At 40.7% G+C, this 12150-nt stretch overlaps 1 protein-coding gene across 2 annotated transcripts in view; it reads right to left on the reverse strand.

Annotated features, from left to right (window-relative positions):
* Positions 1–12150, reverse strand: part of HMCN1 (hemicentin 1) — a 384153-nt gene that overhangs the window by 352187 nt on the left and 19816 nt on the right. For both annotated transcript variants that reach the window (XM_040359793.1, XM_040359792.1), the window contains exons 2-5: positions 10664–10734; positions 7672–7830; positions 4515–4637; positions 3110–3281 (exon numbers count right to left, since the gene is read on the reverse strand). In XM_040359793.1, the coding sequence (XP_040215727.1) occupies positions 3110–3281; positions 4515–4637; positions 7672–7830; positions 10664–10734 (525 nt within the window). The remainder of the gene's footprint in view (positions 1–3109; positions 3282–4514; positions 4638–7671; positions 7831–10663; positions 10735–12150) is intronic.

The following is a 12150-nucleotide window of genomic DNA, read 5'->3' on the forward strand; positions in this document are numbered from 1 at the left end:
GCTATGGCCGCCGGATGTATCACAGGAGCGCACCCGCAAGAACTCATCACCATGCAAGCTCGCTCGCATGAAGGTGATGAGTTCTTGCGAGGGGGAGCCGAGACAGCCGCTGAGGGACCCCAGAAGACCAGGTTCTGGGCCACTCTGTGCAAAACGAGCTGCTCAGTGGAGGTAAGTATAACATGTTTGTTATTTAACCGGTTAACGCCCGTCGCATGTATATGTACGTCCACAGAATGGCACGTACAGGCATATGGGCGTACATGTACGTCCCTGCCTTTCCGCGGGTCGGGAGTCCGATCGGGACCCCCCCCGGTACATGCAACGGTCGATAACCCGTGGAGAGCGATCCGGGACGAGGGCGTGGCTATTCGTTTCTAGCCGCCCCCTCGCGATCGCTCCCCAGAGCTAAAGAACGGGGAGAGCCGTATGTAAACACGGCTTCCCCGTGCTTCACTGTGGCGGCTGCATCGATCGAGTGATCCCTTTTATAGGGAGACTCGATCGATGACGTCAGACCTACAGCCACACACCCCTACAGTTGTAAACACACACTAGGTGAACCCTAACTCCTTCAGCGCCACCTGTTTGTTAACTCCCAAACTGCAACTGTCATTTTCACAATAAACAATGCAATTTAATTGCATTTTTTGCTGTGAAAATGACAATGGTTCCAAAAATGTGTCAAAATTGTCCGAAGTGTCCGCCATAATGTCGCAGTCACAAAAAAAATTGCTGATCGCCGCCATTAGTAGTAGTAAAAAAAATAAATAATAATAAAACTATCCCCTATTTTGTAAACGCTATCAATTTTGCGCAAACCAATCGATAAACACTTATTGCGATTTTTTTTTTACCAAAAATAGATAGAAGAATACGTATCGGCCTAAACTGAGGGAAAACAAATGTATATATGTTTTTGGGGGATATTTATTATAGCAAAAAGTAAAAAATATTGAATTTTTTTCAAAATTGTCGCTCTATTTTTGTTTATAGCGCAAAAAATAAAAACCGCAGAGGTGATCAAATACCTCCAAAAGAAAGCTCTATTTGTGGGGAAAAAAGGACGCCAATTTTGTTTGGGAGCCATGTCGCATGACCGCGCAATTGTCAGTTAAAGCGACGCAGTGCCGAATTGTAAAAACACCTTTGGGCATTTAGCAGCATATTGGTCCGGGGCTTAAGTGGTTAAAAAAAATAAAAAAAATTCTTTACATACCCTTTAAACACTAGTTAGCATGCCATACAAGTTTGAGAGGGTCATCAGCTCTGCTCAAAAAAAGAGGCAATCACAGGCACAAGAAAGGCTGCAATAAAATATACATATTTGTATATATCAGTTGAAGGCAGTCTTTGGTTCTAATGGCTTTATGGAAAAAAAGATGCAGGCATATTAGTGCCTACACACCATAGCAGGAGAATGACAACTACCCCTCCACATCATTCACTCCCGTATTTAAGTATTATATTTGTCTTTTTCCCATTTCTGTACCTCCAGCCTATATATACACACAGAAAATGTCTAGTCCAGGCTTTAGTGACACCAAAAAAGAATCCACTGGAGGACAGGTCCCCAATTGTGTATTGATGGTGCTTGATGAATATGACTGGAGTATGAGAACATTTGGTGGGTTGAATGTTTAATGCTGGACATTTCTGGCCTATCGTTTGTTCATTGTAGTTTACTGTAACTAACAAGGTTTTTTGATCTTTCTTTTCTAGTGATAATTTCACAAATAAACGCTTTATAGTATGTTTGCATCTTGTAGCTCTCCTTAACCACTTAAGCCCCGGACCATTTTGCAGCTAAATGCCCAGGCCAGGTTTTGCGATTCGGCACTGCGTTGCTTTAACAGACAATTGTGCGGTCGTGCAACGTGGCTCCCAAACAAAATTGGCGTCCTTTTTTCCCCACAAATAGAGCTTTCTTTTGGTGGTATTTGATCACCTCTGCGGTTTTTATTTTTTGCGCTATAAACAAAAATAGAGCGACAATTTTGAAAAAAATGCAATATTTTTTACTTTTGCTGTAATAAATATCCCCCAAAAACATATATAATTTTTTTTTTCCTTTTTTTATGCCGATACGTATTCTTCTACCTATTTTTGGTAAAATAAATTGCAATGAGCGTTTATCGATTGGTTTGCGCAAAATTTATAGCGTTTACAAAATAGGGGATAGTTTTATTATTATTTATTTTTTTACTACTAATGGCGGCGATCAGCGATTTTTTTCGTGACTGCGACATTATGGCGGACACTTCGGACAATTTTTACACATTTTTGGGACCATTGTCATTTTCACAGCAAAAAATGCATTTAAATTGCATCGTTTATTGTGAAAATGACAGTTACAGTTTGGGAGTTGACCACAGGGGGCGCTGTAGGAGTTAGGGTTCACCTAGTGTGTGTTTACAACTGTAGGGGGGTGTGGCTGTAGGTCTGACGTCATCGATCGAGTCTCTCTATAAAAGGGATCACTCGATCGATGCAGCCGCCACAGTGAAGCACGGGGAAGCCGTGTTTACATATGGCTCTCCCCATTCTTCAGCTCCGGGGAGCGATCGCGATGGAGCGGATATTAACGAATAGCAGCGCCGTCGTCCCGGATCGCTCCCCGCGGGTTAGCGCCCGCCGCATGTACCGGGGGGGTCCCGATCGGACCCCCGACCCGCGGCAAGGAGGGGACGTACATGTACGCCCATATGCCTGTACGAGCCATTCTGTGGACGTATATGTACATGCAGTGGGCGTTAACCGGTTAACCTAAGTTTATTCTTTTTGGCTCATCTGATGTATAAAAATATATGTGTTGCGATTTTCTTATTTGTCTTTACACATTGCCGCATCATTGGATGTGATTGACAGCAGCGCGAGCCAATGGCTACGCTGCTTTCAGTCAACCAATGCATTATACATTCATGGTGCGGGACTTTCGAGGGGTCAGGTAAGTAAATGGGGGGTTCGGGGGGCCTCTAATACCCGGATTTTTTTCACCCTAATGCATAGAATGCATTAAGGTGAAAAAAACATTTACCTTTACAATCCCTTTAAGCCATTTATGAATCGGTATACATTTTCTAGTAATAATTGAGTTTGACTCTCTCACCCAATGGATTGTACAGTTCAATGTCTGGTGCTGGCCCACTCAGTGACACAGTGACTTCTTTAAGGCTTGGATCAAAGGGGATTTCCCAGGTGAATGATGCCTCACTCGAGTGGTCTGTGGACATAAGATGAACCTTGGAAGCTTGAACAGTCTCTTCTACCCATTTCAATACCTAAGCAAAATAACAAGAAATTCTGCATATTAAAACCATATTGGATCATTTATGAACGTTTAAAAAATGATACTTAATAAAGTGTACTGAACTTCTGGAAAATGGTTACATCGTAGTTGTAAGCAAAATAAAATGATCTAAAGTTAGCAATGGTGTACATTATTAATGATTTGCTATATGTAATACAAAATAATGTTGCAATTTTTGCTGATGACATGAAATATGTAGATGTATTAAAATAGTAGGAAAATCACCTATAACAGATGGGTCTTGACAAAATAAGGACATGACCAGCTAAAATGCAAATTAATTTCATGTTGAAAGTGGGGGTTCACCCAAAAAAAAAAAATTTTAACATGACATTCAGCCGAGTAGTCAGAATGACAATCGGCTGTTTTTTTTTAATTTCAGTGCCGTACATACCGTATTTTCACCGCCGCTTCCAGGTATGTATTCTGCGGGACCTAATTGATTGACATTCTTCCGACTGGCGCATACAGCGTGTCACAAGTTGCCGAAAGAAGCCGAACGTCGGTGCGCAGGCGCCGTATAGAGCCGACTCGCAGTCCGGCTTCTTTCGGCAACTCGATTGTCATTCTGACAACTCGGCTGAATGTCATGTTAAAAATTTTTTTTGGAGTGAACCCCCGCTTTAATATGTAACACTGACAATAGAATTACTCCCCTAACATGAAATGGAATACAGTTGGGCAAAACTAGCAATCTTGTTTTTCCTTCATGTGAACAAAACCTGCAGGAGCTGTGAGAGACAACAGCTAGATATGGGTCACCCTTATCAATTATATATACATAGGTAATTGTTATTAAAATGTAATTGTGGGGTTTATTTACTAAAGCTAGAGTGGGCAAAAGTAGTCACAATTCTGCAGAGAAACCAAATCAGCTTCTAACCTCAACTTATTTAACTAAGCTTTAGCAATACAACCTGGAAGCTGATTGGTTTCTTTGCAGAATTGTGACTACTTTGCCCTCTCTAGTTTTAGTAAATAAACCCCATAGTGTAATTTGCGATATGCAAATGATTTCATATATATATTATGAAACATATTTAAAAATACAAATTCAGTGCCAAAAACAAAAACAAGGATTTGATTTTTACATTACATTTTCTAAAGGATAACAGTTGCTTTTTACAATTTTTAATAAATAGTTTTCACTACTTGTAGTAGCTAAAATAAATTGGAATATTGTATCATCAATACCCTACATTACCTCTTTAACTTGCTTCTTGTCTAGGTGAAATACTTGACCAGAGCTGGTGGAAGCAATTTCTTCATATACCTTGTACCCCACATGGCCTCTGTCATCACAGTCTCCAGTGAGCACAAACACCACCTACAAGTAAATATTGAAGGGTATATGGTATATTATCAGCAGAGCGCCTCTTGTACATGCAGCAATTATTTAGTGAGATATATATCCAAATTAAGTATAGAGAATATTACTAAAGTCATTGGCAGTCCGGCCATTTTGAAAAATTAATGGTTGACAAGATTGTAGCCGTATTAGTGCAATTAATGGCAATGCTAGATTTTAAGTTTTGCTACTGACTCGGTACTAATACTGCCAATTATCCACAGATGAAGAAAAAAAACATCCAAGAGGCATTGAGACTTTGAAGTAAGTTTAAAAAAAATAGTGAGAAGGCAAAAACATTTGTAGAGCTCACAACAAACAATTTTACCCTCCGGTGGGTACCCCAGCAGGTTACCAGAAAAAAAATTAACAAATGGAAGGTCCGCCCAACCAAAGGATTATAGAGTCCAAATTCATTTATTAGTTTGTACTAGAACACAGCCAACACATTTTGGGGGTCTAAGAAACTCCCCCTTCATCATCATTGCTCACAGAAACCACATAAATATCTGTGTATTTTCCATTGACACAGATTCACACAGGAAAGCTCTAGTTTGAGGGCATTTAAGATACTCATTTTGACTGGAGGTACACATAAGCCACTTTCATGTCTTAAGCCTCGTACACACGACCGAGGAACTCGACGGGCGAAACACATAGTTTTCCTCGTCGAGTTCCTTGTTAGGCTGTCGAGGAACTCGACAAGCCAATTTTCTCCATTCCCGTCAAGGAAATAGAGAACTTGCTCTCTTTTTGGCTCGTCGAGTTTCTCAACAGTTTCCTCGACGAAAATGTACACACGACCGGTTTCCTCTGCAAAAAAATATCTCCCAGCAAGTTTCTTGCTGGTTTTTGCCAAGAAACTCGGTCGTGTGTACGAGGCCTGACTCATGTTCCAGATCACTGTTTTGCTTTGGTTTTGTCCAAGTATAGTTTCCATGTGAATTTTTTGGCATAGCCTCCTTATACATTTTTTGTCGTGGCTTCTAAATTCAGTATCATTATTACTATCAGTAATCAGTAATCAGTAATCCAATGGGCGGCGATTTGCGATTTTTATTGTGACTGTGACATTATGGCGGACACATCGGGCACTTTTGGCGCTATTTTGGGACCATTGTCATTTATACAGCGATCAGTGCTATAAAAAATGCACTGATTACTATGTAAATTACTGGCAGGGAAGGGGGTTAACCACTAGGGGGCGAGGAAGGGGTTAAGTGTGTCCTAGGGAGTGATTATAACTGTGGGGGGGCTGGGATACGAGTGACACAACAGTGATCACTGCTTCCGATGATAGGGAGCAGTAGATCATTGTCCTGTTACTAGGCAGACCAGAGAAATGCCTTGTTTACCTAGGCATCTCTCTGTTCTGCAGCTCCGTGACACGATCGCGGGACACCGGCAGACATCGAGTCTGCGGGTCTCGCAGGCACGGTCACGCGTGCCTGCGCGGCGACAAATTCAAAGCAACGTACCTGTACGTTGCTTTGAGCAGTCCTGCCATTCTGCCGACGTATATCAGCGTTAGTCGGTCGGCAAGTGGTTTATATCCTAGACTACAGTAGAGAAAGCTTCATCATTATGATCTCCCTTAGTGAGCAGGCAAATAATAAATTGTTTTAGATAGCAGTAATGTATAACTTAAAAGATACAATAAACATTGTCAGTTTGCTGTTGACCCCAAGCCCCAGTGTCCCTAAGAAGGAATGCATCTCAACCAATGCTCTAAAATACATAGTAAACAACATACTTTTTCAGAAAATGCAGCACTCTGCAAATGCTTGTATGCCACATAAATTAGCTAATAAAATATTAAGTTCCATTGTGTGCAACAAACTAGCATAACTCTGGAAAAAGGTTTATGTTTATTTCCTTTGGCTAAAATTGGAAAGGGTGTAAACCTCAGGCTGTTCTTGCTATCTGTTGGGTTGATTTACTAAAACCATTTTTGTTATATGAACTGTGATCTGCAAAATACTATGATTTCCTACATAACATTATACACTTCTAATATCTCATTTTGGGAAACAGTGAAAAAAAATGATCAGTAGCCTCCAATCATGCAGGGCGCAGGGGGCGCCGCCCCCTAATACATACCCCCAACCCCTAATCTACATGCAGTGAACTGGAGACAAGGATTCCAATGTTTTTTGTTTTTTCCGAAGCACATGATTAGAGTCGGAGGCTCTCATTGGCTTCAAAAAGGGTGGGCTTGGGGTGCAGAGCACATTCATATATGCTAATGTCTTCCTGTTTCTCCTCCATGTCAATCATGAAATGTGTCCTGAGACCTGATTGGTCGGGAATCCTAAGATTGGCTGTGAGTCCTAAGTTCTGATTGGCCGGGAGGAGAATCTACCACTGGGACTCAGGAGGAAATGCAGGGGGGGGGGGAGCCGCTGAAGCCACAACCAAGAAAACTGAGCACCAGCTATGACTAAAATTTAAACAGAGAAAAAGACGGCAGAAATTGCTTTTATCTTTTCAGTTTCGCCTATCATTGCCAAATTATACCCAACAATCAACTGTTTTCATGCCTTTCATTAAATTTTCAACACTGTAGATCATGGGTGCTCAACCTGTGGCTCTCCAGCTGTTGCGGAACTACAAGTCCCATCATGCCTCTGCCTTCGAGAGTCATGCTTGTAACTGTCAGCGGCTTCCAATGCCTCATGGGAATTGTAGTTCTGCAACAGCTGGAGAGCCACAGGTTGAGCACCCATGCTGTAGATGAAAGCAGTATAGAATTTCCTTGAATCTCATACAGTAAAAAATGCTTTAAGCCTGGAAACTAAAAATAATTATTCACAATACATTAAAATTATTTCAAACTGAGTTATCAAAACCAACAGACTGAATGAAAACTATTTTAGTTGTCTAATGACTTAATTTCAGCATGTGTAAGAGCGATTTTGTTGATGGCGGATTTTTTTTAACAGCAATATACATAAATGTGATGAAGCCTTTATGTTTAAGATTTGCCTTTATATTGATCTCCATATTTCCTTACTTGAGATTGCTTTTGCTGTATCAGTTGTAGCACATCACTGGCAAGCTGGTAGTCCTTGGATCTGGCATCAGTGAAAACATAAATAAAAGATCCCGGCAGAGATATTTCCAATGCAATTTTAATAGCACCCACACTCATCTCAGGACAGTCTCCTCCTCCCTTTAAAAAAAAAACATAGATTGTGACACATAGTAGCTCAGACTTCAATCAAATATAGGATTATTTGCAACAGGAAGAGTTTTTAATCTAGACTGTTTACCTGAAATACTTAATCAGATTTAGGGGATTGTTTTTAATTCCCCTGGTTTACCAATCTGAGCAGCTTTTGTCTTAAAAGCATCCTGATTAGTCTACCTTCAATCATGTCTACTTTTTGCATTGTCTGCCAACATGATGTAATTTTAAACATACAGTATGATGCTAATGATGCACAGTATACTTTTCTCCCCCAACTTGCAACTGTATCTGCTTTGCTCAATCAAGTTATCTAAAAGATATTCCTACAGTGTTAATCACCTTTTACATAGTTCATACAATTTATCCTATGTCTTTGGTAAGACCCTGTTAGTGCTATTTTGTGGTGCTAAGTAATTTGTATGGAATGTGTTAATGACAACAAGAAAGACAGTAAAATAGATTACCTGTAGTCATCAACAATGGACCCCCCCCCCCCCGGAAACAATAGACCCACCAGCAGAAAGCAGCAATAGACCCCTCCCCCAACAGGAGATTCCTCCCAGAAATGATTGACCCACCCTTCAGCAACAACAGATCCCCCACCAGCAACAATGGACCGTCCCCCCCCTGCAAAACTAAAGTAGATCCCCTCCAGCAACAATAGATTCCCCAGCAGCCAGCATCAATAGAACCTCCATCACAACCTCAGCACCCCTTGCCATTGCATACGTTCAGTGCTGGAGGTGCCAGAACAGCGTTCCCCCACGTTCCCACTGAAAAAAAGCCCTGGTCTTGCTAGGGAATTCAACCTGTACAGGAAAAGTAGATTCGCAGGTACAGTCACTCCTTCCACAGTCCTCTCCTCTTCTAAGGATGTCTAATTACTGTCTCTGCTGTCCTAGCTCCTCCACCCCTCGCCTCACCTCCCTTTTATGTCATTTCCAGGGAAAGAGAAAAGTAGCAAACTATACAGTGTCACTTGAGTGTTAGGGCTGCTTATATCATATTCAAGATGGTGACATCCAGCAGTATTCTCAAGCCTTTTGGATGTCTATGCAAAGGAGGCTTTTTCAAGTAATAAAATATGTTTAGTGTACATATCATGGGAAGTTTGTTGTAGAAATTAATAGCCTGGTGACAGGGTCTCCTAAACTCTGCAGTAAGGGATAAGGTGTGGGGGATTTTTTTATTATTGTACTAAAGTATAATAGCAATAAAAGCACTTTCTCCCAGATATATAGTTCAATAGTTATCAAGGCTGAATAATGACACCAGTCCATTCAGTTCAATCTGTGTGAGTGTGTGTGTTTATGTTCAGTAAGGGTCTAAAGCTCAGTGTTCATAAGCCCTGGAAGTTCTCACATACAAGGAGGAGGCCAAAGACCAGTTTTAATGGACCAGTCATCCAGTGGTGAGGAATCCTGCGAGACTAGAAGTGAAAGGTAAGCATTGTGTCTTTTACGTGCATTCTAGGTTAAACAGATTATAGGAACTCGTCGTAAATGAAACATCGTTTTCCTCGACGAGTTCCTTGTTAGGCATGTCGAGAAACTTGACAAGCTTTCTTTGCGTACACACTGTCAAGACCAAATCCTGTCGTTCTCAAACGCGGTGACGTACAACACATACGACGGCAGGGGAAGTTCGATTCCACTGGCACAACCCTTGGGGATGCTTTTGCTAATCTCATGTTACTGCGTGTTAAGTAAAAGTTTGGTAGGAGACGATTTGCACTTTTCAGACTGTTACAGCATGACAAATGTGCTATTTCCATTACAAACGCTACTTTTACCGAAGGTGCGCTCCCCATCTCATACTTTATTCTGAGCATGCGCGGGTTTCTAAGCATACACACGAACGTGTTTCTCGTCGAAAACCAGCCCGACAAGGAACACGACGAGGAAATTGAGACTCCCGACGAGGAAAAAGAGAACTTGTTCTCTTTTTTTCTCATCGAGTTCCTCAACAGTTTTCTTGATGAAAATCATACACACGACCGTTTTCCTCTGCAAAAAAGCTCTGCCACCAAGTTTCTTGATGGATTCTGTCAAGGAAAACGGTCGTGTGTACGAGGTCTTAGACCTTTAAGCTGGCCATAGATGGTGTGGTTTTATTTCATGCAACCACAGAAAATTAAATGGCTTGATTACTCCTTCAACACTGTCAGTGTTGATGGGGAAATCCCTCCCTTGGAACTATTGTGTTAAAGCCGCAGGCAATAATAAAATACAAAATCTGACAGACTGGTTGTACCCAAGTTGATCAATTGATCAATTTGGGTACAATCAGCCTGCCCATACATGGTTTGAATCTCGATCCCTGTTGAACTGCCTGAGATTCAAACTGTCTATGACTGGCTGTACTATAGGGCAGGGAGGCTCATATTATTTGCTTCTCCTTCTGAAACTGTTGGCTGCCTTGCCGTCTTGCTGACCCAATGGAGGCAGTGGTGATCGAATAAGCAAGCATCGTGAGGAGTGGGGTATGTGGTTGGCTGGCTGGGGGGCTTGGGCAGCCCCCCAAGAAAATTGAGCACCAGATGCCACTGCTAATATATCATCAGGCTATGAAAATGTAAATGTTGCTGTTTACATTCAGTCTGGTTGTATCTGGACTGCAAGGGTAGACAAAACGTGAAAATAATGGAGGCAGCTTCCTAACATACCCATGTTATTTAATTCCTTCACTGCCGGAAAAGAATTATCAATCACTTTGTGATGCAATGCACTCATGCAATTATTGGAGATCACTAAAACACATTTATAATCTAATCTCATTAGACTAGACTCTTAAGGAAATGTAATGCTGTACTGACCTGTACATAGAGTTCTTTAAGTTCATTCTGAAATGTCTCTGGATCTGTTGTAATTGTGACAGGGCCAATTTCTGGAACACAATACAATTATTGAAATGTTATTTAATTACTGTATATGTATATATATTTATATCTTACAAAACAGATTATCTAGTTGCTGATGAGGTCACATAGTCTATATTTAAACATGCATTTAAAAAAGATTAGATTTACTATTGCAGTCACCCACACCACTGGGGAATTATTACTATATTCACTTAAGCCTCATAGACTTGAATTCAACATACACATACTACAGATTAAATTCAAATGTATGGGAGGTTAATATGCAGACGGAGGAGATAAGAAAGGACCTATGAGGGAAAAAAGTGGAGTAGTACAGTTTCCTGTATTGGAAAGCTGGTGGGATTTTCAAGTAACATTTTTAAATTAAAGCAGAACTAAACTCTCTCAATCAACGTTAACTATTTTTAAATCCTCCTGTCTGCAAGCCTGATCTAGGAGCAGATGAATTCCATTCATCCAATCAGATAGATTCATGCTACATAAACCATCTGCCCTTACTCAGTATGGCGGTGGCTAGGAATGTTATTGGGGTGTTTTTCAAAGTGATTTGTCAACAAAATAAAGCATTGAGACAAGGATGGATGGGGAAGCTTTGAATGCCAGAAATGAATTAAACAGCGTTTTCAGTTTGTGGCACTTAGATACAGTTAAGTTCTGCTTTAATTTTGCATAGAATGAAGGAGGGGTTTGATTAGGTCTGACTATAAAGCTGTCAGTCTCCTCGTTGTGGAGATTTCACCTTCCCTTCGTGTATGGCCACTAAGATAGAAAGTGAGGGAAAATCTTTGTAATAGTGACACAGAAAGCAATAAACACTTGTTTTGTTATAGTAGGGAAGGGTTAGAACCTTTATCTGAATAAGAAATTGTGTGTTATTGCTGTTAGTTTGTCTGTTCGGGAGATCCAATTGGGCCATCCTTAGGATTCATACACACCGGTTACACTGGCTAGTGAAGAATATTACATGACATTTTCCTGGTTCAGCTTCACATTCACTTGGCCACATTTCAATACAATAAAATAAAGTACCCCCGCTAGCTGGTTACAGTTTATAGCAGAGTGACAATTATTATATTATCATAGCTAGAATATGTGTGCCACAAGGAATGCACAAGCAATTGCCGCAATATATGAACTAATGCCAGGCCCTTCCAAGTACATTCAAATAAATATGGACATGACTTTTTCTCATAAGAAAATCCAGAAAGGAAAATGCATAAAAGAAAACTCCCTATTCTTCTTGGAATAAAAGGGATAAACAATGTCAGCGTGAGCAACTTCTCTTCAATGGGCAGGATTTGGATGATTCATGCAGTGAAACCATGTAAAAAGACAAAGAAATCATGTAGAAAGACAAAAAAAATCATTCAGGCAAGTTTCTATCTACAATACCATGTAGAAAGACAAAACAAGGGTAAGGG

Source organism: Rana temporaria, chromosome 7, assembly GCF_905171775.1.
Source record: "Rana temporaria chromosome 7, aRanTem1.1, whole genome shotgun sequence".
NCBI classification, from domain to species: domain Eukaryota; kingdom Metazoa; phylum Chordata; class Amphibia; order Anura; family Ranidae; genus Rana; species Rana temporaria.